The sequence below is a fragment of the Crocuta crocuta genome, unplaced genomic scaffold, assembly GCF_008692635.1.
Source record: "Crocuta crocuta isolate KB4526 unplaced genomic scaffold, BGI_CrCroc_1.0 scaffold61, whole genome shotgun sequence".
Lineage (NCBI taxonomy): Eukaryota > Metazoa > Chordata > Mammalia > Carnivora > Hyaenidae > Crocuta > Crocuta crocuta.
The window spans coordinates 11,422,937-11,449,743 of NW_027528369.1; the positions used below are offsets into that span (position 1 = coordinate 11,422,937).

Below are 26,807 nucleotides of genomic sequence, written 5' to 3' on the forward strand. Positions count from 1 at the left end.
GGGGCCTAGTGTAGCTGACGCTTTGGCTGGCCTCCCCCCGACCCCCACATGTGTGCGGTCTCCTTCTGGGGGAATCATCTCTTCCATGGCCACCCCCTGTCCTGACCCCAAACCTAAAGAGAGTCACAGGCAGGATGCCCTTGGTCTGGACCTGGCCAGGAGGTCCTGGAGGTCGCAGTGATGCCGTGCACACCCTCACGGGATAGTGTGCCCTCGGAAGTGTCTGCATCTCTTACCTCACCTGTTCTCTGAGGTGACCCTGTGGGTTCGGTTGGGCAGGAATCGTCTCCATCTGTAGGTAAGGAAATGAGGTCAGAGAGGCAAGGCCCTCAATGGCATAACCATAGGTAGGAGTCTGGGCTGAACCACTCTCCTCCTTCCCAAGCTCCCACTGGGGGGGGGGTGGGGGGCGAGGCTATGCTGCCACTTGCCCCACCTGCTGGGAGGGGGAACACTCTGTCCGGGAACTCCGGCCGCAGAGCCCTCCCAGACTTCTCTCCTCCAGATCGTCTTTCATCTTCTACTATGACACACGGTCGTTTCCAAGAAAACTCCCTAGAGTTTCGATTTCTCCTCGTTTGTCATTTTATACACAAGAAATCGCAGTGACTTTTCTTGGGTGCATCTCGGTGAGGGTGCCCTTCCGTGCAGGGAGAGGGAAGCGCCCGGCAGAGGGGCACCGCCCTGGCCGCTGTGGCGCACACGCTTTGCGTCCTGGGGGCAGCCCCACCTCATCCTGACGCTGCTGGGCCTGCTGAGAGCGCTCCAGTCCCAGCCGCCTCCATTGCTTCTGTCTGGGTCTCTGCTTTCCCTCCAAGACAGTTTTTTTAATGTTTATTATTATTATTATTTAATGTTTTATTTATTTCTAGGAGAGAGAGAGAGAGAGACAGCGTGAACAGGGGAGGGTCAGAGAGAGAGGGAGTCACGGACTGAAGCAGGCTCCAGGCTCTGAGCTGGCAGTCAGCACAGAGCCCGATGCGGGGCTCGAACCCACGAACCGCAAGATCATGACCCAAGCGAAAGTCGGACGCTTAACCGACTAAGCCACTCAGGTGTCCCTAATGTTTATTATTTTTGAGACGGGCCAGGAGGGGCAGGGAGAGAAGGAGACAGAATCCCAAGCAGGCTCCATGCTCTGTCAGCACAGCCCAGTGTGGGGCTCGAACCCACGAATTGTGAGATCATGACCTGAGGCAAAACCAAGAGTCAGATGCTTAACTGACCGAGCCCGCCAGGGGCCCCAAAACAGTTTTTACAATAAGTAAAAGGTGGGGCACCTTGGGAGCTCAGTCAGTTAGATTTCTGACTTCAGCTCAGGTCGTGATCTCATGGTTGGTGAGTTCGAGCCCCATGTGGGGCTCTGTGCTGACAGCTCGGAGCCTGGAGCTGCTTCGGATTCTGTGTCTCCCTCTCTCTCTGCCCCTCCCCTGCTCACACTCTGTCTCTCTCTCTCTCTCAAAAATAAATAAATATTAATAAAATAAAATAAGCAAAAGGTGGTTTGCACAATGCTATGTGATCAGCTTGGTAACAAAATTACTGTTCTCTGTGAACTTATATTTGGGTGTTCTGGGTGGGCAGTGCTTGGCGGGGGGCGGGGGGGGCTGTCATTTTTTAGCTGTGTGGTTTTGTGTAATTTTCTCAATCTGCCTGAGTCTCAGTTTCCTCATCTATAAGGAGAGAGTCAGGGCATTAACCTGCAAGATGTGACTGTGGATTGAAGCCGTAATACATCATTTGTTAGCTGCCCTGAACCTCCCAAGGAGACCGCTTTCTCATCAAAACCCAAAGACTCCCCAAGTCCTTACAACTTAAAATACAAGTAGATTACTGAACACTTATTTTTGTTAACATATGGACAATTTAAACCAGGACGTAGACATTAGAATTATTGCAACGAGAAGGCTCCCCAGTGACCAGAGGGCTGAATGGTGTTCAGTCTGTAAAGGGCACTGAAGGGCTGGCTGACCTCTCCCTTCTTGGCCCTCAGGAGAACTCAGGGCCCTGGCCTCTTCCAGGGAGCACCTTTGTTCTGAGTCTGATTCCTTCTACTTTCCATTGCCTCCATCCAATCCCAGCTACAAACGGACATTGAGCTCCGAAACACAGGCCACAGTCTACTGCTTGCTGCTCACTTTCAACTCCATTGATGCTGGAGTGGATTGTTTTCCATTATTTTAATGGATCAGCTCAACACAGACTCTTTATCTTTGGCAATCTTCCTAGTTCTTAATGGCATTTGGAAAACATTTGAGGAGTTACCAGGTTCACTTAGCAGAGAATTTTATGGTTTATGGTTTTTTTGTTTTGTTTTGTTTTGTTTTTTATACCCTATCTGATTCCAAAAAGAATTCAAGGCAATTCAAGTTCATCCCTTAGCGCAGATTCTGCCTGCATGCTTAGTGCAAGGAAGCGTGCAGAAATAGGTGGGTTTTCTCTGTTTCACCCAGCCTGGCATCCTGAGGGACCCAGGGGGTGGTGTGGAGAGCAGCTGGAGCAGATTCTGGGGTCCCTTGGCCTGGCCTTACCTGGCCCCCGCCGCCCCCCCCACCCCCCAATACTAGTTCTGACAACTTCTGGGCAGTGAGCTCACCATTTTGGACCTCTGATTCCTCATCTGTGAAATGGGTAACAGAACCACCTACTTCCTGGGGTGTGTACGGATCACAATGAGTGAGCATTTGTGAACATGTTAATTCAGTGCCTTGTGTTAGTAATAAACAAAATACACAGTGTGGAAGTTTTAGCACCTGGGCTTCAACCCAGAAACTCTGATTCTCTGATGGAAGCACGGACAGTCTGGGGCCAAATCCCTAAATCTACAGGTAGTGGCCAGATGCTGACTTCCCCAGCTCAGCTCTTAGGAGCTCCAGAGCAAAATCTGTTCTCTCCTTCGAGCCTGGGTTTCTCATCCTACTCTGCTGTGATCTGGGGGCACGAAGCTTCCGATGTGAGGCCTTTCCTACGGAGGAGGGGACTTAACTCATTCCCTCCTGACTCCAGACTCACACCTCCCTAGGGGACCCTGTTGGCTGCTCCTCCACTGAGTGGTCACTTTGGGGTGTGACCGCTGTGTGGGGTGTGGGCCAGGGTGGATCACTCTCCGGCCCCTGCACCTGGGTGTCCAGGCCCAAAGATGGGTCTTCAGTGTCTATTCAAATGAGTGGCGGCTTGGCCTGCTGAAGCTTTCTGCTGTTCCAGTGAGTTTGGAGGATGCGCGTAGCTTCCTGAGGGGAAGGTGGTGGGCGACCTGTTGGGTCCTGGGGGTACGGAGGCGCGTCTTGACTGCCTGTTCTCTCCTTTTGCAGAGTCCACAACGATGGTGTTGTCACCGGCCAGCTCAGAAGCCCAGGTACCTTTAAATCAGTTTTTAAGTTTACTTGATACACATTAAAACTAACATGTGTCATATAATGTAGATTAGAAAGCGTATAAAGTTACATGATTGTTTCCATGAGGTAGGACACAGACAAAATATTCAAAGACCTTAATTGGAGGGACTTGATGAAGAGAGGAGTGAACAGGCTAGGACGGAGAGCCCGAGGGCGGTGCAGAGCCCGAGGGCGGTGCAGAGGGTGCAGAGCCCGAGGGCCCGAGGGCGGTGCAGAGGCAGAGCCCGGCGCCAGGGAAGCCAGAGGGGGAGGGGCAGCGATGAGCCCTCATCCCCCACGCCTCTTCCGCCCCCGGGCTCCTAGCTGTGCCTCCCACTGCGCAGGGGGAGGGAGCAAAGGTGAGGTGGCCTGTAGGGTGTCAGCCGGAGCGGGTCTGGGGGGCAGACAGGGCAACCAGCCCAGCGGCCAGTGTCCAGGAGCCTCCACCTGACCCAGAACTCAGGTCCCATCAAGAGACTTCTCTCTGTGTCTCCCTGTCCCACCCACCTGCCGCCAGAGTCCATCCTGAATGTGATGTTTATCATTCCACTGCCTTTAAGAAAGTTTTATGCAAATATGTATTTATGTATTAAACACAGTGTTAAGGGTGTTTTAGGGCGGGGAGGGGGGTGGTCACAGGCCAGAAGAGGCTACATATTCTTTTGTGGAGAATTTAAAAAGATTAGTAAAATCATCCCAGAGTTTTCCTCTTTTTTTTTTTTAATTACCACATGCTCACAATTTTTTTAGTGTTTATTTTGAGAGAGAGAGCGAGCGAGCACTCGAGGTAAGATGGGCAGAGAGAGAACCCCAAGCGGGCTCCACACTGTCAGTGCAGAGCCTGATGCGGGGCTCAATCTCACGGTTCCATGGAATCATGACCTGAGTTGAAGTCAGGAGTCAGACACTTAACCGACTGAGCCACCCAGACGCCCCCAGATGCTGGCAGTTCTTAATACTGTCAGTGATTAGGGTGCCTGCTTGGCTCAGAGGTTAAGTGTCTGACTCCGGCTCAGATCATGATCTCACGGTTCGGTTCGTGAGTCAGGCTCTGCTGTGAGCCCAGAGCCTGCTTCTGATCCTCTGTGTCTCCCTCTCTCTCTGCCCCTCCCCTACTTGTTCTCTGTCTCTCTCAGAATGAATAAATAAATAAATAAATAAATAAACTTTTTAAAAAAGTCTTTAAAAAAAGTGTCAGTGATAAGATGCCCATCCCAGCCGTGTACCCCCTGCGGTCATCTGGAGCTCAGTGGTGTTGTCACTGTATGTTGCTTTCTGTAATTTGCTTTGGAAAAAGACAACAATGTGTTTTCAAACTCCTCTCCATTCCCGGCAGGGCTGCCTGCCCTCCCTTTCACCACTGGATGTGTTCTGGATACTTTGTTTATCCGCAGCCGGGGACGCGCCCCTACCTTTCAGATGGTGCTCCCAGGGCTGCCCGTCTGCACAGAGTCCCTAGGTGCGTGTGTATCCACCACCTACCTTTCCAAAGGAGACCTGTTATCAATTTTGAAAGTATTTGCAAGGTAGATACACACAAACTGTATGTGGGGGTTGGATCTGGGTGGTTGTGCCTGGGGGCCCGGAAGTGAACCGTGAGAGCCCCACCCCAGCCCCACGTGTGCGATCGCAGATTCCCACTGCTGGCGTCCAGGTACGCCCGCTCCTTCCCCCTCTGCAGCCCCTTTAGTTCGGATCCTGTAACTGCTGTAACTGGGCAGGGAGGGCTTGAGGTTCTGAGACTGGCCGGCTGCCCAGATTTTTCCTTATGGGAAAGTAAGGGCTCTTTGCCTTTCAGGGAAAGTTTCCAGTGTCTGGGCTGGGGCACAGAGAAGCTTTTAACAGCACGGCTATCAGATAAGAGGCTCATGTTGGAGTTAACCCTTTAAGTCTAGGCCAGCTACGAGAGGAAAGAGGCAGAGGCAAGGCTGGCTTGGGGTGCTGCGGCGCCTGGGGCAGGGGCTTTCCTATCGGCCCCTCTCTCTGCCCTGTGGTAGAGCAGCCTCCACAGCAGAGACCAGTGCGGAGCCACCCTGGGCTCAGCGGCGCCTCTAGAGGAACGTGGGCTGTGAACCTCCCCCCCATCGGCCCCCCCCCCAAGCACCTGCCTCTGGGCCAAGGAGGGATCAGGCCCCGGAGGCTCCGCCCAGCCCTACCTCGTGCCCTCTAACTCATGATTTTGGGGTGGTGACTTCAGAGGTGGGCCTGTGACCCCCGCCTGCCTAAAGCGGAGATAGGACAGCCCCCAAGTGTAGACTGGGGGCTTGTCGACGATAGGCTGGAACTTTGCTCCATCGGAGCCTTGTTCTTCCTAACAGGTCCACGCCTCCCCCACACTGGCCCCTCTGGCTCAGCGTGTTTTCTAGGGCACTTTTGCAGGACGCAGAAGGCTGCCCACCGCTGGCTTCCGCATGTCCTCCGTCAGCTCTGCTCAGGCTGCCCGCACCCCTGGGCTCCTGGTGGTGGTAACGCAGGGAGCGAGAGGAGACACCACAGGGCCCCCCACACCCTCCAGCCACGTGGACTTGGGGGAGAAGGTGAGGGCGTGGCTCCACCTGCCACAGAGGCCTCCCATCTTGGCATAAGGCTTAGAGCACAGGCTGCCAGGGGAGCCCGAGTCCCAAGTCCAGCTTTTCCACTGCCAGCAGTGCCCTGAGGTCCGGTGCCTCCGTCCGTCCGTCTTGTGCATGGAGTTGTCCCCCGTAGTAAGTAACAAAGGGCTCAGAGTAGTTAATGACATGAGAAGAGCTACTGTCATTTTGTATCAGTGTCATAAACGGGACCGTGGAAATAAGAAAGGCACGCAAAGCGGAGGCAGGGTCCATGCACGTGCCCTCATCCTCTGTGCTCAGCAGCCTGCGTGCGAGCAGGTCCCGGCGTTTTGGGGCTGCGTCCCTGTGAGCAGGGAATGTCGGGTGCAGGTGGTATTTGAACAGAGAAATGAGAGACGCTTGCAGATGGGCCTCCAGAGAACACAGATTCCCCAGTTCTTAATGGAAGTCCGTGAAAATAGGGTTTCCTGCTGAGTGAAACTGAGAAACGCTGAATGAAGAGGTCTCTCTGTTGCAAGGCTCACAGATGTTAAATGTGCTGATACACTTTTAAAAGAATTAATTATGGAGAATTTCAAGCACATATAAAGTAAACAATAGCATCATGGGCCCATCCATGCCTGGCTGGGCTCCCGCAGTGACTGACACTTGCTTTGGGCATAGCTTGACCCTCTCCCCTCCCTCACTCAGATACCCAGAGGTTTGGTTTTTTTTTTCTTTTTTTTCTTTTTCAGATGTATGTAAATTTACATACATTGAAATTTCTATGGAGTTTAAATTTTTAAGTGAGAGGATGTCATTTTTCATGAGTTCAAGTGTCTATACTTTATAATTTGTAGTTAACTATTCTAGCAGCATTTATTAAGTATGCTAGTTTTTCTCCTCTGATTTAAAATATATTGATATATTACGTTAAAAGCTAATATTTAATTAGGTTGTCTATTCATTCGTTTATTTAAATATTTACTTTTGAGAGAGAGAGGGAGCACACAAGGGGAGGGCAGCGAAGGGGGGAGAGAGAGGACTCCAAGCAGGCCCTGCGCTGTCCGCGTAGAGCCTGACGCGGGGCTCAAACTCACGAACCGCGAGTCATGACCGGAGCCCAAATCCCGAGTTGGATGATTAACCGACTGAGCGACCCCGGTGCCCCAGATTGTCTCTTTTTTTAAATCACGTTGACTGGGGTGTACTTTATATTCAGTGAGCTTGATTAGTTCTGGCAAATACAGCGCACGTCGTGCAGCCCGACCCGTCGCCCCAGAAGTTGCTATGCTCCTTCCGGTCCCCACCTCAGCCCCCAGGTGACCTGCTTTCTGTGGCTCTAAATCAGCCTTGCCTCCTCTTAGCGAGGAAACTTCGGCCCCTCTGCTCTGTGTTGACCGTGGGTGTGAGGTGAGCGCTTGCAGTGTGAGGCCTCGCGTGGCGGCCTGGGGTCCCGCTGTAAGGCCGGGCAGCGTGCGCACCGCCTGCTGGTTAGACATGGGGACACCCCAGCTGCGGCTGCTGGGGCCTCTAGGACCAGCCTGTGTGGACGGCTCTTTCCATCTTCCTGCCTGGAAACCCTGGGAGAGGGTGGCCCTCGCCTCACGTGGCGAGAGCGTATTTGATTTTAGGAACTTCCCACGGGGGCTGTGCTGTTTGGGGAGCGCCCGGGCCACGTGTGACCTGCTAGGTCTTCTCCTAGGACGTGGCCTCTGGACGGGCAGCGGCTGAGGCCGACTCGCTGTTAGAAGCGCCGGTGCCCTGCCTTGGGGAGGTCGCCCTGTGATTCCTGCGGCTGCTCTCCCTCCCCCAGCACGTCCTTCGCGCGTCCCAGCCCCCGACCCCGTGACACTCTGGGCCTGTCCTGCAGATGGTGCAGTCACTCGGCTTTGCCATTTACCGCGCGCTGGACTGGGGTCTGGACGACAGCGAGGAGCGCGAGCTGAGCCCACAGCTGGAGCGGCTCATCGACCTCATGGCCAACAACGACTGTGAGGACGGCGGCTGCGGGGCTGCGGACGAAGGCTACGGGGGCCCGGAGGAGGAAGAGGAGGCCGAGGGCGGCCCCCGGGCCGTGCGCACCTTCGCCCAGGCCATGCGGCTGTGTGCGGCGCGCCTGACGGACCCCCAGGGCGCCCAGGCCCACTACCAGGCCGTGTGCCGGGCGCTGTTCGTGGAGACGCTGGAGCTGCGGGCCTTCCTCGCCAGGGTCCGGGAGGCCAAGGAGGTGACCGAGAGGGCGTGTGCTGAGGGGGTGCTGAGGCTGCGGGGGGGCTTCCTGAAGGCCGCGGGGGGGGTGCTGGAGCAGGTGGCAACCCCAGGTGGTACCTTCTTTCATTACCCCCTCCCCCCCACTGGTCCCTCTGTCTCTGCAACAGGAAGTGGAAACCCTCAGCTTAGGGCTCTGAATAATCCAGCCAACCCCACTGTACTCAGTGCCGACACTGCCCTAAATGCTTTGGAGGTTTTAACTTCACCCTCACACCTACTTCGAAACCGGTTTTGCACAGGAAGGAGCTAAAGCTCAGAGACCTGAAGGAACCTTCTCCCAGCCTCTGGCCCCAGGACCTGTTTCCTGTCGCCTCCCAGATCCTCATGTTTGTATCTCCCGGCTGGGCTGGCTGTCCTCTCCCGTGCCGGTTTCTTCTGGAAACAGGTGCTAACTGGCACCACTTCCTGTAGCTCAGTGCACACAGGTGCTTGGAGTCTGGGGAGGTGGGAGATGCAGTGACAGTGCCTTTTACAGATAAGCAGATGGAGACCCTGAAAGGTGTCCCCTTGCCCCAAGTCAGAGCTCGGGCAGGCGGAGCTGGGGGCTCCCCAGGCCTGTCCTGTCTCTTCATGGTCTCAGAATTAGTAGCTGAAAGTCATTCTTCAACTTTCCAGCTTCCCCCTTGGAAGGAGCTGACATATTTCCTTGAAGCAGGGGTCTTGGCACAGGGGACCCTGCCCCCATCAGCAGACACGGAGGAGAAAATGCAGACTTTGTAGACGTTAGGGGACTGTGCTCCGCTCTCTCGCGCGCAAATGGCAGGAGGCGTTTTATGAAACTGATGCTTGTCCCTCGTTTCACCCTGACCAACTTCCCTGAACCTCCGGGCCTGAGTGGGCTCTCGGGATTGTTCTGATCGATGGGCCTGGGACCCAGCACAGGACAAGCCAGTGACGCCGCTTGAGCCGCTGGGCCCTTATCTGCAGCCCCGTGAGGGTGGGTAGTTCCTCTGCCCAGTCCACGGCTCCCCTCCCCACTGCTTGGCGTCTTTTTCTTCTAAGGCAGAGGTTGGGGACGGGTCTTACTGCGCTCTTGCTCTAAAGTCATCTGTTCTGTCGCTAAAATCAGTCCCTTCGCAGAAAGCAGAAGCTTTCTTTAGCGGGAGCAAACCTCTCTAGACTCCCAAGCAGCTGACCAAGGTGATGTTCGGGGACTCGGTGGTGACCAGGAGTAGGAAGCGGGTCTGTCGGCGGGACGCACCTGGGCTGGCGTTGTAGGAAGAAACGGCCTGTCCAGGGACAGGAGGGATGGGACACGCACCCTTCGTGCCCTTTCCCCACAGGGACTGCCAGGTCACACACAGGTCTGTTTTTAGAATCACACCCCTGTGTAGCTCTGAGACTCGGCAGCATTTTCTAGAGCATCCCAAAGCAGTTTAGGAAGTAGCTTGGGGTGAAAGCCAGGGTAACCAGTTCTGTCCTAGTTGGGAGGATGGGGTGGGAGCTGTGTGCTAAAGGTTAGATGCTTCTCCAGGGTAGGATTGCTGGTGAGAACAGAGGCTCCGGCTGCTGCCAAGATCCAGGGCAAGAAGGCACTGAGTCTAGCAGCTTCCCAGATTCTCAGCATAGAACAGTTACCAACAACCCTTAATGTCCTTGGTTGGCCCTCACCACGATGCCGGCATTTCCCCCACTTCATTAAATACACACCCGTGTCTGTTTTCCGGGACTTGCTTAGTAACTCACCCTCTTACCCTGACACCCATCCATCCACACACCCATCCGCCTGTCCATCTACACACCCGCTCATCTATCCATCCACCTACCCATGCATCCATCCATTTATTCATTCTTCCAGCCATTAAGACTTAGCATCCATCATGCTGTGCTAGGCACAGGAATACTAAGGTGAGAAAAAACAGAAACATAAGCAAGGTTCTGGCCTCATGGGGTCAGTAGTACGGACAACAGTCAAAGAAGCAGATAAATGTAAAACTCCAGCCGGGATCGTGTGTTGAGAAGCCACGGTGGATGTTCGAAGAGGGTGGGTGTGTATGTAGCCTGGGCAAAGAGGCTAAGATGCCCTGTGAGCTAGAGCCGAAGCAAGGCTGGGAACACTTCACAGGTGGGGGCAGTGCTTTCTCCTGCCTCTGCGGCCTCTGAGGGCACATTGCCTCACTGGGCTGTGCGGGTCAGGTGAAGGAAGGGTGCAGGTTCTTTTGCAAACCAGAAAGTTCTATGTGGGTGCTAGGTGAGTATTATACTCTCACCCTTGCCCTTGCTCAGCAGAAGCTGCCAGAGACGGCTGATGGGATACCAGGTGTCCCACGTGGTTCCAAGGCTAATGGCTTGGTTTTTCTAGGTCTTTCCGAGCCCAAAGCTTTAGCCGAAGTGCCCACGTGTCCCCTTTCTAGCTGGTGGAAGAGTAGCCCACTGGTGGGGAAATGTCCCCAGATGGACAGGCCAGCAGGGCCCTCATCCCCGAGCCTCCCATTCTCTTACCTCTCGGACGAACAGATGCTGCAGAAGCTTCGGGAGGATGAAACGCAGGCAGAGGAGCCGCTGGCGGAGCTCGACACCCTGGGACGCACGGACTGGGTAAGAGATGGCTCCGCTCCCGCCCTGGAGCGCCGGGCTTCGCCCCGCACCCCAGCGTCTGTGCCTGGAGGGCCGGGGAGCCCCGCTGCGCTAAGGGCCGTCTTCGTCTTCCTGGGGCCCAGGCCCGACTGTGGGTCCAGCTCATGCGCGAGCTCCGCCACGGAGTGAAGCTCAGGAAGGTGCAGGAGCAAGAGTTCAACCCCCTGCCCACCGAGTTCCAGCTCACCCCCTTCGAGATGCTGATGCAGGACATCCGCGCCAGGAACTACAAGCTGCGCAAGGTCATGGTGAGCCGCCGGGGCTGCTGAGCGGGGCGCTTCAGGGTGCACAGGCAGGCACGGCCCTTATTCCCGTGGCTCACTGGGCACAGTGTGACACCAGGGACATGGAGTGACAAAGGCCGGGGGAGAAGGGATGCGCGGGGGGCTCCAGAGGGCCCGCGGGAGCAGCTGAGACTGTGGGATTGTCCCATTCTATGCTTACATGGCCTTTGCCTGGTGCTGGCTTCGCTCGACACATTAAAAGAAAATTTTTTAATGTTTATTATGTATTTTTGAGAGAGAGAGAGAGTAAGCAGGGGAGGGGCAGAGAGAGGGAGACACAGAATCTGAAGCAGCTCCAGGTTCTGTCAGCACAGAGCCCGACGCGGGGCTTGAACCCACGAACCGTGAGATCATGACCTGAGCTGATGTCAGATGCTTAACCGATGGAGCCACCCAGGCACCTCAGTCAACAAATTTTGAACATGCAAGTTCATTTCAGTCTTCTGATGACCCTGTCTGGGGTGCCCCGGCCTTCATTCCCACATGAAGACTCTAACGTTCGGGAAGCTAGCGGTGGTGACACGGCTGCCCTGTACCTGCCACGCAGTCCCCTCCCACAGCCCCAGCCCCCGTGGGTGCCAAGCGCTTAGCCTTGGCTGCCTCCCCGTCCTCGCCGGCAGGTCGATGGAGACATCCCTCCCAGGGTGAAGAAGGATGCCCACGAGCTCATCCTGGACTTCATCCGCTCCCGGCCTCCACTGAAACAGGTACCAGCTGTGCGTGGCCTCCATTCTTGGCCTCCCCTCCCCCAGGGCAGAGCGGGGTCTCCACTGAGGGAGGCTGCTGGAAGGGTAGCCCTGAGACGGACCTGCCCCACCCGCTCGCAGGGCACCTTCCGGCCTGCTTTGTGCTATGCCAGCCGCCAGGCCTGCAGTGTGTCCATGTCACGGCCTTCCATCATGGAGCCACGCTCCCTCCAGGTCTCGGAGAGAAGGCTTCGCCCCTTACCCCCGGAGCAGAGGAGCCTGCATGAGAAGATCCTGGAGGAGATCAAGCAGGAGCGGAGGCTGCGCCCGGTGGGGGCTCGGCGCTGGCGTGGCCGGGGTGAGGCTGGGACCCCTCCCTCCCGCCCCCCACCCTGCCCCCTCACTGTCCTGCCCTGCCCCACCTCCCTGCCTCCCCCAGGGTTTGGCTCTCTGCCCTGCATCCTCAACGCGTGTTCTGGGGATGCCAAGTCCACCTCCTGCATCGACCTGTCCGTCACGGATGCCGGGAACAGCACCCTACGCCCACGGCCCCGGGTCCTGCTCAAGGCGCCCACCTTGGCTGAAATGGAGGAGATGAACACGTCTGAGGTCAGAGCCCACAGATTCCTGGAAAGAGACCAGGGAGGAGGAGGAGGAGGGGCCGGTGAGGAGGGCTGAGCGCAGCACTCTGCTTCGGAGCCGGCGTCCTGTGGGGCCGGGCTGTCCCCGGAGCAGACTTGGTGGGACTTGGGAGCACTCCCCCGTCTGGTGGCTGTGACGGGAAGGGGGCCTCGGGCCACCTATTCCCACAGTGCAAAAAGGGCTGGAATGGGCACGTGTCATCGTCCAGGAGCTGGGAAGCTGAGCAGCCCCCTGGCTGATGTGAAAAGCCAGTGAGTCTCGCTGTGGCTGTCCCTGTCCCCGCACTGCCGCTCGGCTTAGGGAGACCTAGGGCAGCAGCTCTCCTGGTGGCCGCACCTGTCGTCACACCTGTCACCTCAGCACTTCCTCAGGGAAGGGTTTGGGTTTTGAGGTACTTGCCTTCCACTGTCCTAGAGGGGAGTCAGGCTGGGCAGCGAGGAGAGGGTGGCCCCATGGCCTCAGTGGGTCCAGCAGCAGCCCGGGTCCTGAGCCTCAGTCCAGGGACAGGCAGGAGCGCTGGTGGTCAGGGCTGGCTCTGGTGTGTCCACAGGAGGAAGAGTCTCCGTGTGGGGAGGTGACACTGAAGCGGGACCGCTCTTTCTCGGAGCATGACCTGGTCCAGCTCCGGAGCGAAGTGTCCTCTGGCCTGCAGCCAGGCACTCAGCCCCAAGGAGGGTCGGAACCGTCCCGGCCCCGCACGGGCAGCATGCACGCCTGGAGGCCAAGCACCCAGGAGCAGGGCAAGTGGTGCCTCTCGCCCCCTTCCCCCTTGACTCTGCCCTGTGGGCACCATGTCCTGACCTGGTCCCATTGTCTCTGTGAGCAGGCAGCATCCGGAAGGTATAGGGAGCTCGTACCTGCAAGAAGGGCATTTCAAGTTCAAGCCCAGAATTACCTCGTTGCGTCAGGCAGGCATCCCCCACTTTCTTAACTTGAAAACTTTCTTATTAAGTTAGCAATCCACGTTGATAATAAAAACACTTTTTAAAAAACTTTAACACATTCCCCTAATTCTTTTTTTTTTTTTTAAATATTTTTATTTATTTCTAGGAGAGAGAGAGAGAGAGAGAGAGACAGCGTGAGCAGGGGAGGGTCAGAGAGAGAGGGAGTCACAGACTCTGAAACAGGCTCCAGGCTCCGAGCTGGCAGTCAGCACAGAGCCTGACGCGGGGCTCGAACCCACAAACCGCGAGATCATGACCTGAGCGAAAGTCGGACGCTTAACCGACCAAGCCACCCGGGCGCCCCCACATTCCCCTAATTCTAATACTTCGGGATCATTACTAATAATATATTGGTGTATGAAAAGAAAACTGGACGGATGGAGGATGGATGGATAGGTAGATACTTGGATGGATGGATGGATGGACGGATGGATGATGGTTGGATGGATAATGAGTGGATGGTGGGTGGGTGATGGATACGTAGATGATGGGTGGATGGATGGATGGATAGACAAATAGCTAGATGGAGAGATAGATGACTGGCAGATCCTTCTAGTCTCTTTTTTTCCGATCGGGGAAAACTTGTCCTCGATGAACCAGACGGGCCATACCACACACGCCACTCTAGACCTGACTTGTCACTTTCTTTCCCTATTGTTCAGCACAAAGGACAGAAAAATTCCGCTGGCCACACAGGGTTGGTTCGTCCCACGGCTGTCGGGGCCGTGCGCCACTGCTTCCCAGCACCCGGGCCCAGGCCGCCGTCTGTGCTCTCAGGGCTGCCTGGAGCCGCCCCGTTGTTCTCTTGGCAGTCTCAAGGTGGTCCAGTTTGGTAGCTGATTCACTTTCTGGAGTGAAGGGGGCCAGGCCAGGCCAATTCCGTACCCCACTGTCCCCCCACAACTATGCTGAAGACTCAGAGCTGCCTCTGTCTACCTCCTCCGTCCCTCTGCAGGAGGCGCGGTGGGCGCACTGGCGAGGTCTTCCCGCATGACCCGTGCCATCTGCTTTCACTTTTGGCTGCCACGCGGCTCCCGATGTTGAGTCATTAACCGGGATAGGATATGGGCCCCACAGGTGTCCCTGGGGCCTGCCACACTGACGTGCCCCTCGTGTGGCTGACACGCTCTCTACGTGACCTGCCTGACTACTGCCCCCGCGGTCCCCTCCTGCCTGACCGGCCCTCCCCACCCCCCGGGCACGGCCGCCCACGCCTGGCTGTCCTGACCGGCCTCCCTGCTCCTACCCCTAGGTCCCGTCCCTGTGAGCACCCGGGCCCAGCCTGACCCCAGCTCTCTGCCACACAGTGACCTGGGCTCCGCAGAGGACCGGCCAGAGGCTTCTGCAGCCCCAGACGCCAATCACCTGTGGCTGGTGAGTGAGGGAGACATTGTTGTCGGGGTGCTGGGTGGGGCGCCTCTCCCCTGCACGCGGCCCACAGGGGTGGGGCAGCGCCCTCAGTGGGTGTGGCCAGGTGGGCTCCGGAGCCACCAGATCTGAGGTGGGCCTTTGCTGCCCCCTTCTGGGACTTCTGGGCACTGCAGCCCCGAGGCCATTAAAAAGGACCTTGCTGAGGGGACCGGGGACGCCTGAAGTTCTTCCTGAGTGTGGGGTTAGGACAGAGGAGAAACGGAGTTTCGTGCCTGGAGGCGTGACCTGTGACAGAGCACTTCTTAGGGTCCTGACTGCACTACAGCCTCAGCCTCTCCCTCGGGGCTTCCTCAGCTGTGAGTTCTGTCTGACTTGTGATTGTGAGGAGCTGCTGCAGCTCCCCGCCCCCAGCCTTGGCCTGAGCCTTGGTGTATGATTTTATCCAAGGGACGACAGGGGTGAAGTGCCTGGTGAACACAGGGTTCCCAGAGGTCCGTGTTGTCGCCATCATTTCCTTGACGTTTTGTCAAGAGGGTTAAATGAGAACAGATGTTAAAATTGCTTTGAAAAGCGCCATCACCTGTAAGGTAGTGTTACTACTGATGCTCCCCAACTGCGTTCTGTATCATCTATTGCTGCCTGACAACAAACACTTACCTCGCACAACTTCTGAGGGTTAGAAATCAAGAAGTAGCTCAGCTGGACGGCCTGGCTCAGAGCCTCCCTGCAGGATGCACTTGGAATGTGGCTCCGCACGTGGCTGTTGCCGGCAGGCCGAGGTTCCCCGGCACGTGGACCTCTCCATAGAGCCCTTGGGTGTCCTCACAACGTGGCGGTTGGCTTCCCCCAGAGCTGGCGATCTGAGAAACAGCAAGGCAGAAGCCCAAGTCTCAGAACTGACTCGTTGTTATTTCCGGCTTACTCTGTTCATTACAAGTGAGTCACTAAGTGCATCCTCAGGGGAGGGGAGTTAAGGCCTACTTTTGTTTACTTTTTTGTGTGAGGAATAAGAACCAGGGTTTTCACTTGCTCATTTCTTGCATTTGAAGTATTCCCCGACGACCCCCTTGGCCTGAGACTCGTTGCCATCGTCCTTAACCGCCACACACTGCAGCCACTGTGCGGGGCTTTCCTGTCAGTTTTACAGAGGCCGACCCAGGCCCCTCGCTTCTTGCCGTAATTAGCTCGCCTTAGCGTCCAGCACAAAGCGCCTCCACCACATCGACAGGCACTCAGAGACGCACTTTGGTGACTCCTCAAATTCCACTTGCTAGGCCATCGTGGAGGAGGGTGGTCGTTAGCCCCTCTCGGAGAGCAGTGATGCCTTCCTCAGACATGGTGGTGCCTGATGGGTGGAGCTGAATCTTGAGTGCACTTGAGCCTCTGCTTGACGTAGGGGCGCCAGGGAAGGAGGAAGGCCCACTTCTCGAAGGGAAGTCAAGGAACTGGGTGACATGTATATATTCCTTTAATTACGTTTTCAGGGTGGAGTGGGATATTTTAAACGCCAAGTCCCGTAAGTATATTCTTTCTTTTTTCTTTTAAAGTTTATTTCTTTATTTTGAGAGAGAGATCACAAGTGGGTGAAGGGGAGAAAGAGAGATGGAGAGGGAATCCCAAGCTGGCTCCACGCTGTCAGCATGGAGCCCAACATGGGGCTTGAACCCAGGAACCGTGAGATCATGACCTGAGGCAAAATCAAGAGTTGGACATTTAACTAACTGAGCCACCAAGGTACCCCCATAAGTGTACTCCTATTTAAAAAACAATTTTTTTTTGAGAGAGAGTGCACGAGGGAGGAACAGAGAGAGAGGGGGATAGACAGAGGGAGAAGAGGATCCAAAGTGGGCTCCCTGTTGACAGCAGAGCCTGATGCAGGGCTCAGACTCACGAACTGTGAGATCCTGGCCTAAGCCAAAGTCAGACGCTTAATTGACTGAGCCACCCAGGTGCTCCCATAGGTGTATTCTTAGCACATATCTCAAGAGCACTTTCCGAGAGACATCACATAACCTCAGCATCCGTCTCTGCCCTGAACGTGCACTCACAGCCAATCTGCTGAGCAACTTGCTGGTCTCTGCTCCCAGCACGAGATTTCTCAGCCACCTGGCACCTGTCAGGCTTAGAGCGAGTTATTGCAACATAAACAGCACCATTAGGTTATTGGAAACAGAAATCAGAAACCAGAGGCCCTGATGCTTCAGGCCAGAGTGAGAACGTGGGGTTCGACTCTCCCCCAGTGCCGGACTGGAGCATGTGTTCACCAACCCTAAATGGGCTAACCCACTGGCAACGTGAAACAATCAAAACACGCATCCCAACTTCCTTGTTTGTGGCTCCCTCGTGGGCTGCTGGCCCTCACGGTGCCTCATCCCAGTAGCTAATAATTTGGGGTGCCAGGCCTTGAGCTAAGGGCTTTATGTGTTATCTCGATGAAGCTGGACTACAGCCCCACTTTACAGGAGAGGAACTGAGGAGTCTCTCCGGAGGGTGGCAGAATAAGGCACAGTCACCGCAGTGGCCCGAGGGGTAGGTGGCTGTGGCAGGTAGGACACACCACCTACAGATGGGAGACTCGGAGCGCCGGCGGTTGGTGAGCGGCATGCAGGAGGCACCTGGGGCCTTCAGGTGCCAGAGGAGAGAGAGCTCGTGGTGAAGGGGTTCGAGAGGACAGGAGGTGGGCCTGGGGACCCCGGGTGGTTGTGACTGGCTGCAGGGTGTGTTTGCAGGCGGGAGGCAGGTGTTTCCAGTCTGGAGAGTACTGCGAACAGAAGTGGGGATGGCTGACTAAAGGGGATGTGGCCATCAGTGGGCTGGGTGTGGGCCAGGTCACAGGAAGCCTCCCCCGTAGGCGCGGGACCCCATCAGAGAAGTCATGAATAGCATGCGTGGGTCCCAGGAGCAGAGAAGCTGAAGAATGGGGTTTTAGGAAGTTGCTAGGTTTGGGTAGACTGAGACCCGGAAGATTCCAGAGTCCTCAGAGAAGAGAGAACCTTATGGACAGACTCCTGAAAGGCCTCCTCCCTGAAGGCCTGAGGAGCACTGACCCCTTGACTTTTTGATCCCTAGGAGTTCAGCCACCCCGTGGAGAGCCTTGCTCTGACCGTGGAGGAGGTGATGGACGTGCGCCGGGTGCTGGTGAAGGCTGAGATGGAGAAGTTCCTACAGAACAAGGAGCTCGTCAGCAGTCTAAGGAAGGGGAAGGTGAGGGGGCCTGGACCCGGCTGCACCCTCAGGAGGCGGGAGCCCTGGGCTGAGGGCGGGCCAGGCAGCCGGACCTTGGATTGCTCGCTCACCAGGCAGGACTGACGAATTCGGGCCTTTCTTACAGATTTGTTGCTGTTGCCGAACCAAGTTCCCGCTGTTCTCCTGGCCGCCCACCTGTCTCTTTTGCAAGAGGTGAGCCCGCGTGAGCACCTGGCTGTGCATGACACGGGAGGAGGCGGCGACGGTTCCCAAGCCAGCACCGTCCGGCAGAATTTTCTGTTACTGTGGCGATGCCTTTTCATGCGCCACGGCTAGTAGAGCCGCGGAACCTTAATTTTTAATTTAACTTTAATAGCTAAGGGGCTTCCACTTTCAGCCCAGGTAGGGTCACAGAACAGGCATCTGCCACCAGAAACAAACAAAATACCCATAAAAAGCAGAAACAAACAAAAACCCCAGAGAACAGGAAACAGTGGTTTTCAAGATACTGAATATCAGGCAACAGCAGGAGGCTGTGATGGCCTCAACTGCCTGGAGGTTCTAGGTCATGGCCCAGAGGCCGCTCAGCTCCTTGAGTGGAGGAGGTGAAGCTGAGAACCCAGAGAGACCAAGGCAGCTGGAGGTGTCTGTGCAGATTCCCAGCAGGGAGAGAGCTGTCCCCAGGGCGAGCCTCAGGCCTGTAGGCGCTCTCCCCGCAGTAGTCAGTGGGGGACTGATCAGCACATGCAGGCAAGGAAGCTACTGAAGGCTGGGAAAGAATCACCCTGAAGCAGGGACTGGCAGACTCCAGCCCACAGGCCAAATCTGGCCTGCTACCTGCTTTAGAAGTAAAGTTTTATTGGAGCAAAGCCACACCCATTTGTTTGTTATTCACTGAGCCATATAAAAAATGTTTACTATCTGACCCTTTACAGAAAAGTGTATTCACCCTAAAGTGCTAAACCTTTGAAGGAATAGTCCTAGGAATAGTGTGTATTCCCACCAGCCATGGTGGAAATGTTGTAATTCATGGGCCACTGAAGGTCCTGTCCCACTAGTAGGGAATAAATAAATACCCCCAGACTGACCAATTTTCCAGAGCTAAAAATTCCAAAAAGCAAGACCTGGAAATAGTTTGGAAAGGACCCAGCTATTCCCGAGTATCTTATCCAGCACTCAGCAAGATAAAATGTCTAGCATCCAATCAAAGATTATCAGGCATGTCAAGAAACAAGAAAACATGACCCACGATAGAAAAATCAATCAAAATCACCCAGAACTGGGGCACCTGGGTGGCTCAGTCGGTGACTCTTGATTTCGGCTCAGGTCATGATCTCATGGTTTATGGGATCAAGCCCTGCACTGGGCTCCATGCCGAGCGTGGAGCCGACATGGGATTCTCCATCTTCCCCTCTGCCCCTCCCTTCCCTGCTCTTGCGCATGTATGTGCTCACTCTCTCTCACTATTAAAAAAAAAAAAAAAGACACCCAGAATTGACACAAACATTCGAATTAGCAGATAAGAAGGACATTAAAAGTTTTGAACTGTTTCATATGTTCAAGAAGTTAGAGGCATGAAAGATAACAAGACACAAAGTTCTAGACCTGAAAACTAGACTCTTTGGATGCATGTATGGAATTACACTGGAGGAGATTAATAGCAGATTGAACATTCAGGAGAATGTGCAGAAGAAAAAATTAGTGAACTCAAAGACCAAGCAATAGAAACCAGCTGAAATGAAAACACTGAGAGAAAACATTATTTTATTTAGAATTTTAAAAAAGTTTTACTTATTTAAGTAATCTCTACACCCAACATAGGGCTCAAACTCACAACCTCAAGATCAAGAGTCCCATCCTTTAACGCCTGACCAAGCTAGATGCTCCAGAGAAAAAGTAATTTAAAAAATAAAAATGGTCTCAGTGAACTGTGGGTTAGTGTTGAGCCTAATATAGATGTAATTAAAGTTCCCCAAAGGAGAAGGGGGAGGACAGAAAAAATATTTGAAGATATAATAGGTTAAAATTTTTTTCAAATTTGATAATATAAACCTACTAGAAACTTAATCCCAAGCACAAGAAACATGAATTAAATCACACCAAGGCACATATTAATCAAATTAATCAAAACCAGTAATAAAGAGAAATTCTTTTTTTTTTTTTTAATATTTTTATTTATTTCTAGGAGAGAGACAGCGTGAGCAGGGGAGNCACCCCGGCGCCCCAAAGAGAAATTCTTAAATCAGCTAGCAAAGAAAGACTTCTCACTGAAATAATGTGAGCAAGAGGACAGTAAAACAGCATTTCTGATGGACTGAAAAACTGTCGATCTAGAGCCCTATACCAAGAAAAAATATGCTTCAAAAACAAAGACACAGGGTTCCTGAGTCGTTCAGGCAGTTGAGTGTCTGACTCTTGATTTCAGCTCAGGTTGTGAGCCCAGCACAGGCCTCCATGCTCAGCGTGGAGCCTGACTGAGATTCTCTCTCGCTCTGCTTCTCTCCCCAGCACACACGCTCTCACTCTCAAAATAAAACAGGGGTGCCTGGGTGGCTCAGTCGACTGGGCATCTGATTTCAGCTCAGGTGATGATCTCATAGTTCCTGGGTTCGAGCCCCGTGTCAGGCTCTGTGCTGACGGCTCAGCCTGGAGCTGCTTCAGAGTCTGTGTCTCCCTCTCTTGGCCCCTCCCTTGCTCACACTCTCAAAAATAAATAAGCTTAAAAAAAATAAAACAAATGAACAAACAAAGACACAAATAAAAACATACGCAGAAATACAAAAANGCACTCTCAAAAATAAATAAACTTAAAAAAAAAATAAAACAAATGAACAAACAAAGACACAAATAAAAACATACGCAGAAATACAAAAAAAAAAAGAATTCCTTACTAGTAGACCCACACTGAAATGTTCAATGAGGTCCTTCACATAGAAGGGAAATGATACAAACGGAAAGATGGAGAGCACCAGAAACAGCAAGTACTAAGACGACATATGAGATTATTTTGTTATAACTCTTTACAAAGTAAATAACATCCAGCACCCAACAGGATGAATGAAATTCAGTGCCTGGTAGCCAATCAGCGATTAGCAGGCATGCCAAAAAGTTAACAGCAATGGGGCGCCTGGGTGGCTCAGTTGGTTGAGCGTCCGACCGGCTCAGGTCATGATCTCGCGGTTCGTGGGTTCGAGCCCCGCGTCGGGCTCTGTGCTGACTGCCAGCTCGGAGCCTGGAGCTGCTTCGGATTCTGTGTCTCCCTCTCTCTCTGACCCTCCCCTGGTCACGCTGTCTCTCTCTCTCCTAGAAATAAATAAAAAACATTAAAAAAAAAAAGTTAACAGCAATGTACTGTAGGGTTTGTAACGTATCTATAAGAAGTATCCAAACCATAGCATTAAGGCCGATGAGAAGTACGCTAGAGGAGACTTCTTGTACTCTGCGTGAAGTGGCAAGGTGTTATTTGAAGGTATAGTTAAGGAGTGTAGTAAAAGTCTGAAAGCAACCACTAAAACAATAAAACATAGGAATAGGGTGGAATCATAAAAATAGCCGATTAACACAGGAGGCAGAAAAGGAAAAGGGGACAAGGAACAAACAGGGCGAAAAGAAACCAAACAGCAAAACAGCCCTGAATCCCAAGGTGTCATAGCTCCCGTAGCTGTGAGAGGTCTAAACAACTGGGCTCCCAGGCCGTCTTCCAGATCGAGCGAAGGAAGCAGGCCGTGTGCTGCCTGGAAGGCGTGCACTTGGTGTATGTATGTATGTACTTACGTGTAGGTGAGTGAGGGGCAGAGACAGTCTGAGGAGGAGCAGAGGGCAGGGTGGCGAGGGAGGGAGGGAGAGAGAAGCAGGGCTCCCCCAAAGCAAAGCTTATGTTGTTGTTTTGGTTTTTTTTTTAATTTTTTAATGTTTTATTTATTTCTAAGAGAGAGAGACAGTGTGAGCAGGGGAGGGTCAGAGAGCGAGGGAGTCACAGACTCTGAAACGGGCTCCAGGCCCTGAGCTCTCAGCACAGAACCCGACACGGGGCTCGAACCCACGAACCATGAGACCATGACCTGAGCCAAAGTCGGATGCTTAACCAACTGAGCCACCCAGGCGCCCTGCAAAGCTTATGTTTTACCCGAAGCGGGGCTCAAGCTCTCCTGATGTGGGACTCGAACTCACAAACTGTGAGATCATGACCTGAGCCAAAGTCAGATGCTTAATGACTGAGCCACCCAGGCACCCAAGACATGTACTTTAGTTTTATTTATTTAAAAATTTTTAAATGTTTATTTTTGAGAGACAGAGTGTGAGCGGGGGAATGGCAGAGAGAGAGGGAGACACAGAATCTGAAGCAGCTCCAGGCCCTGAGCTGTCAGCACAGAGCGATGCGGGGCTTGAACCCACAGACTGTGAGCTCGTGACCTGAGCCAAAGTTGGATGCTTAACTGACCGAGCCACCCAGGCACCCCTATAACATGTACTTCAAGTAAAAAGACAAAAGTTGGTTAGGAGAAAAATGGAGAAAGACATGCCATGCCAACACTAGTCAAAAGAAAGAGGATATATTAATATTAAAGTAGACTGACCGCAAGGAACATTACTGGAGATACAAGAATCCCTTTCGTAACGACAGAGGGAGGAAAAAACACTTCTGAACATTTCCTAGATCTAACACAGAGATTCAAAATATGTGAAGTAAAAATCTGATGAAGTTGCAAGGCAAAACACATAAATCCACTTATAATTAGAGATTTCAATAGTCTTCTCTCAATAATTGGTAGAACTTGTAAACAGAAAAAAACCTAAGGATATAGAAGATTTGAACGACACTGTCAGCCTCTTAACCTGAGGTCTGTAGAGCGCCCCACCAACCGCAGCATTCCTCTCCTGTGCACATGGGACGTTTACCAAAGTAGACCATTTTCTGGGTCATAAGACAAGTCTGCAAATGTGGAAGGATTCAAGTCACGGAAAGTTAGTTCCCTGACTGCAGTGAAATAAAATACAGTTAACCTCGATTTTTCTCGATGACAAAACCATTTTCAAACATCCATGCGAGAGAACGTGGTCGGTCCCTTGCTTTAAAAATGAATTTGGACCACTTGTCCTAACGTGGAGAAGAGCCCCTGATGGATCTTTACAGAACAGTATGCGTAATATCCCAATGCATTAATTTTGGTTTTATTTTTAAATGTGTATCTTTGTCCCTCACACTTAGATCTAGAGAAGGGCCAACCCGGCAGCAGGGTGTGCCGCTGAGGACGGGCTTACCGTCCCGTACGGCTCTCTCTAGTGTCGCAACTCGTACGAGAAGGTATTTGTGTGTTAAGTCAGCCGTGGGGCGTGAACAGATGCCAATCACCGCGGAGACTGAGCCGCTCCCCTACGGTCCCTCCGGTTCAGATGGTTCAGATGGTGCTTCGGGGGCAGGAAGTGTTAGGCACGTGCGAGCGCAGAGGGCATGAAAAAGCTCCAGACCAAAATATTTCAGAGGAGACGCTAGCTGTGAGGGGCAGCGGTATTTTGGATGTAGAGCTAAGTAAAAAGAAAAGCAAGATTTGGGGGGTAAAATGAGTAAGACGCCCAAGTAACGGGTCTAGCAGAGGGTCAGGCAGTTGGGCCCGGCGGGATGGTCTCTCTGTGGCTTCCTCACTGCTCACCCTGCTTCCCTCTTCTTTCCCTCCAGGGCTGTCTGCACTTCCTGTAGCATAAAGGTGAGGATCATCCAGGGTCTGAGCGAGGCCCCCCAGTACCTGAGGTGTCCTGTGGCTGACTTGGCCTGTCACAGGTCGAGGAGGGCAGAGCCAGGGGATAGAGGGTCTGCTGTCTCCTGTCGGCGGGTCACACGTGCACCAGACACTTCTTCTATCTCCCTCCACACAAAACCCATCCCTACAGTTTCCAAGACTAGTTTTTTAAAGACCCTTGTAGGTGGTCTTTTTTTTTTTTTTAACATTCCATATTAGCAGGCTACTGCCAAGAAAAACCCTTCACTTCTCCTCTAAGACTCCCACTTTAAAAAAAAAAATTTTTTTAATGTTTTATTTATTTCTGAGAGAGAGAGAGAGAGAGACAGCGTGAGCAGGGGAGGGTCAGAGAGAGAGGGAGTCACAGACTGAAACAGGCTCCAGGCTCCGAGCTGGCAGTCAGCACAGAGCCTGACGCGGGGCTCGAACCCACGAACCGCGAGATCATGACCTAAGCGAAAGTCGGACGCTTAACCGACTAAGCCACCCAGGCGCCCCAATGTTTATTTATTTTTGAGAGACGGACAGAGTACAAGTGGGAGAGAGGCAGAGAGCGAGGGAGACACAGAATCTGTAGCAGCTCCAGGCTCTGAGCTGTCAGCACAGAGCCCGAGTGGGGCTTGAACTCAAGAACTGAGAAATCATGACCTGAGCTGAAGTCGGACGCCTAACTAACTGAGCTACCCAGGCGGCCCAGGACTCCTACCTTCTGACACTACATCTTCCCTGAGTGTTTCTGGAAAGGCTTCATAGCCGTCAAGGCGCGTCTGCATACACGCAGGTGTGCACACATAGAAGGGTAATGACACTTAGAACTCTGTCACCCCGTTACGCCTCAGCCTAGAAACAACGGACTGCTGGAAAAGCCACCACTGTCCCCAAACGCTCTGTGTTCTGCCCTTTCACCGCTGAGAACCCTCAGCTCGTCATACCACGTATTTACTGTGCACAGGGCGCGCCGGGGGTCCCGTACGGTATGGCCGTCTGGATCAGCGGAGTGTGCTCGGGCGTGGGTACCGAGCAGGAGACACATGCCTTCAGATGGCAGGCATGGAGTGTGCGTCCAGAGAGCGCACGCAGGGCAGGTGGTGACCTCCAGACACTCCCCTGCCGCCACCCAGGCCCAGAGCAGGCAGCTGTGTGCGCACCCGCCTGCCCCGACTGTCTCTGTTGGGTTGCCTTGCCCAGTCTCCCTCTGTGTGTTGTAGATGAAGATGCCGTCTAAGAAGTTTGCACACATTCCTGTCTACACGCTGGGCTTTGAGAGTCCTCGGAGGGTGTCAACTACCAAAACTACACCGACCCAGAGACGAGATGCCTTCCAGTGCGTTCCTTTGCCCTTTGCTGACGTCAGTGGCCAGGCGTTGACAGTAGTACAGGAGCCGGGGTGGCTGGGGTGGCTGGGGTGGTTAGCGGGGACACTCCCAGGACACGGAAATCCAAGGTGGAAACTGAACCAGGTGGTCAGATCCTCTTGAGGAAGAGCTTTGTGGGGCGGGGGGGGAGCACGTGTGTGGGGAGGCTGTGGACATGGACAAAGAAACCGGAGACTCCCCTGATGGCTCCATCCTCTGCTCCAGGTCCCTGCAGGGGCCCCAGTGGCCGAGTGTGGAGGAGGCGTTCCCGCACATCTACACCCACGGCTGTGTCCTCAAGGACGTCTGCAGCGACTGCACCAGCTTCGTGGCAGATGTGGTGCGCTCCAGCCGCAAGAGCGTGGACGCTCTCAACACCACGCCCCGCCGCACCCGCCAGACCCAGTCCCTGTACGTTCCTAACACCTGGACGCTCAACTTCAAGTGATGGCTCTCCGCCTCCCCAGGACACCTAGCCCGCGGCTTTTCAAGGCGGCCAGACCTCTGAGGAGGAGCCAGGCTAGTCCTGGACGTGGCCTAGAAACTCCCTATCCTGAGGTGCAGCTGCCGGCCTGCCTCCTAAGTGTGCATGTACATATATACATATATAGATACATTTATATGATACATACACACAGCCTATATATTTATATACACCTGTCCTGGCCCTAGAGTTTATTTGGGGTCAGGCTCACTCCAGGACCCTCCCTGGGGGAGGCTGTTTCCTTTTGGGAGTCGGGTGGGATAGGGCACGGGATGGGAGTGCGGTTTCTCACTTGGGAAGCAGGGCAGGCTGGAGATACGACAGTGGATTCCAGATGATGGGGCTCTGGGAAGACCCCCACCCCGTTTTTGTTCTTTTCTCCATCCCAAGGATGAGAACACAGCAGTGTCCCCTTCCTGGGTAGCTGTCCAGGTTGGGACAGGTCACTTGGTTCCCAGGCACACAGGAGCATCCTGCTGGCCTCTGCCCTCTGGGCAGACACCTGGGCAGCAGAGGCCACTGGGGAAGACGGTGATCTTCTCCTGGCGGGCGTCACACCCTTCCAGTTGGAAGGCCCAAGGCCTAGCTCACTCGTTCCCTGCCCAGCATCCACGCTGCAGCCAGTACACCACCTGCCTGGTGTTGCCATCCTCACTGACTCAGAGGTCCAGAGATGGTGCTGGGTCCAGGGCCCTGGTGACGCCGGGGTCCTGGCACAGGGAGGAACTCTGTAAATTTGTACACGTGGTCACTCCTGGCCTAATAAAGGTGATCTCGGAGTCTTCTGTCTGGGGTGTGGAGTGAGGACTGTCGAGCCACAGTGGTGGGCACATTCTCCTAGGGCAGAAGCTGGGCTCTGAGGGGCCACTTGGGCACACACGAGCATCTCCGCATGCCCATCATGAGATGAGGGTGCTCAGGCCCACTCCAGTCTATGACGCCCAGCTTCACGATCTGGCCATCTTGGTCCTGTGGCCAGCAGGCCTGCATACAGCTCATCCTGATGCCTGTAACCCACCAGCCGGAGGGACTCTTTGGCCTCACCCACAGATCGCTCTTCTTGTTCTCTGGGCATTTGATTTCTTTAGGGTTTTCACCTAGGCTTTCTGCCTGCCACGTGCACCTGGGAGGTGGCTTCTGTCGTCATCCTACCTTCCAGGTAAGGAAACCAAGGCGCCGGAGGGGGGAAGGAATTTGGCCAAAGATACACAGCTCCCCTGGGACCTCCATTCAGGCCTATCAAAGGCCAGGCTCTAACATCTGCCACATTGATGGGCCCACAGGAGGCCCCGAGGCACAGGACTTGTGACAGGTGGGCCTACGGGGGAGGGTACTTCATCAGCTGGGGTCCAGGACATTCA

General features: G+C 54.0%; 1 protein-coding gene across 1 annotated transcript; it reads left to right on the top strand.

The window, feature by feature from the left end:
* The first annotated feature begins 3,313 nt into the window (after positions 1-3,313).
* Positions 3,314-26,231, top strand: SPIRE2 (spire type actin nucleation factor 2). Its single transcript, XM_077754141.1, has 14 exons — positions 3,314-3,355; positions 7,779-8,135; positions 10,637-10,717; positions 10,840-11,004; positions 11,661-11,747; positions 11,961-12,084; positions 12,166-12,335; positions 12,919-13,108; positions 14,565-14,686; positions 17,753-17,887; positions 18,015-18,082; positions 23,547-23,574; positions 24,816-24,931; positions 25,188-26,231. Exons 1-14 carry the CDS (start codon positions 3,323-3,325, stop codon positions 25,408-25,410), a joined length of 1,899 nt encoding a protein of 632 aa, XP_077610267.1. The 5' UTR covers positions 3,314-3,322; the 3' UTR covers positions 25,411-26,231.
* Positions 26,232-26,807: the final 576 nt, after the last annotated feature.

What these genes read in the sequence shown, in the direction of transcription:
- SPIRE2 (XM_077754141.1), top strand. Translation starts at nt 3,323, where the DNA reads ATGGTGTTGTCACCGGCCAGCTCAGAAGCCCAG. An exon ending in CGGCCAGCTCAGAAGCCCAG is followed by an intron (nt 3,356 to 7,778) that starts GTACCTTTAAAT and finishes CCTGTCCTGCAG; the next exon opens with ATGGTGCAGTCACTCGGCTT. An exon ending in GCCAAGCACCCAGGAGCAGG is followed by an intron (nt 13,109 to 14,564) that starts GCAAGTGGTGCC and finishes TCCTACCCCTAG; the next exon opens with GTCCCGTCCCTGTGAGCACC.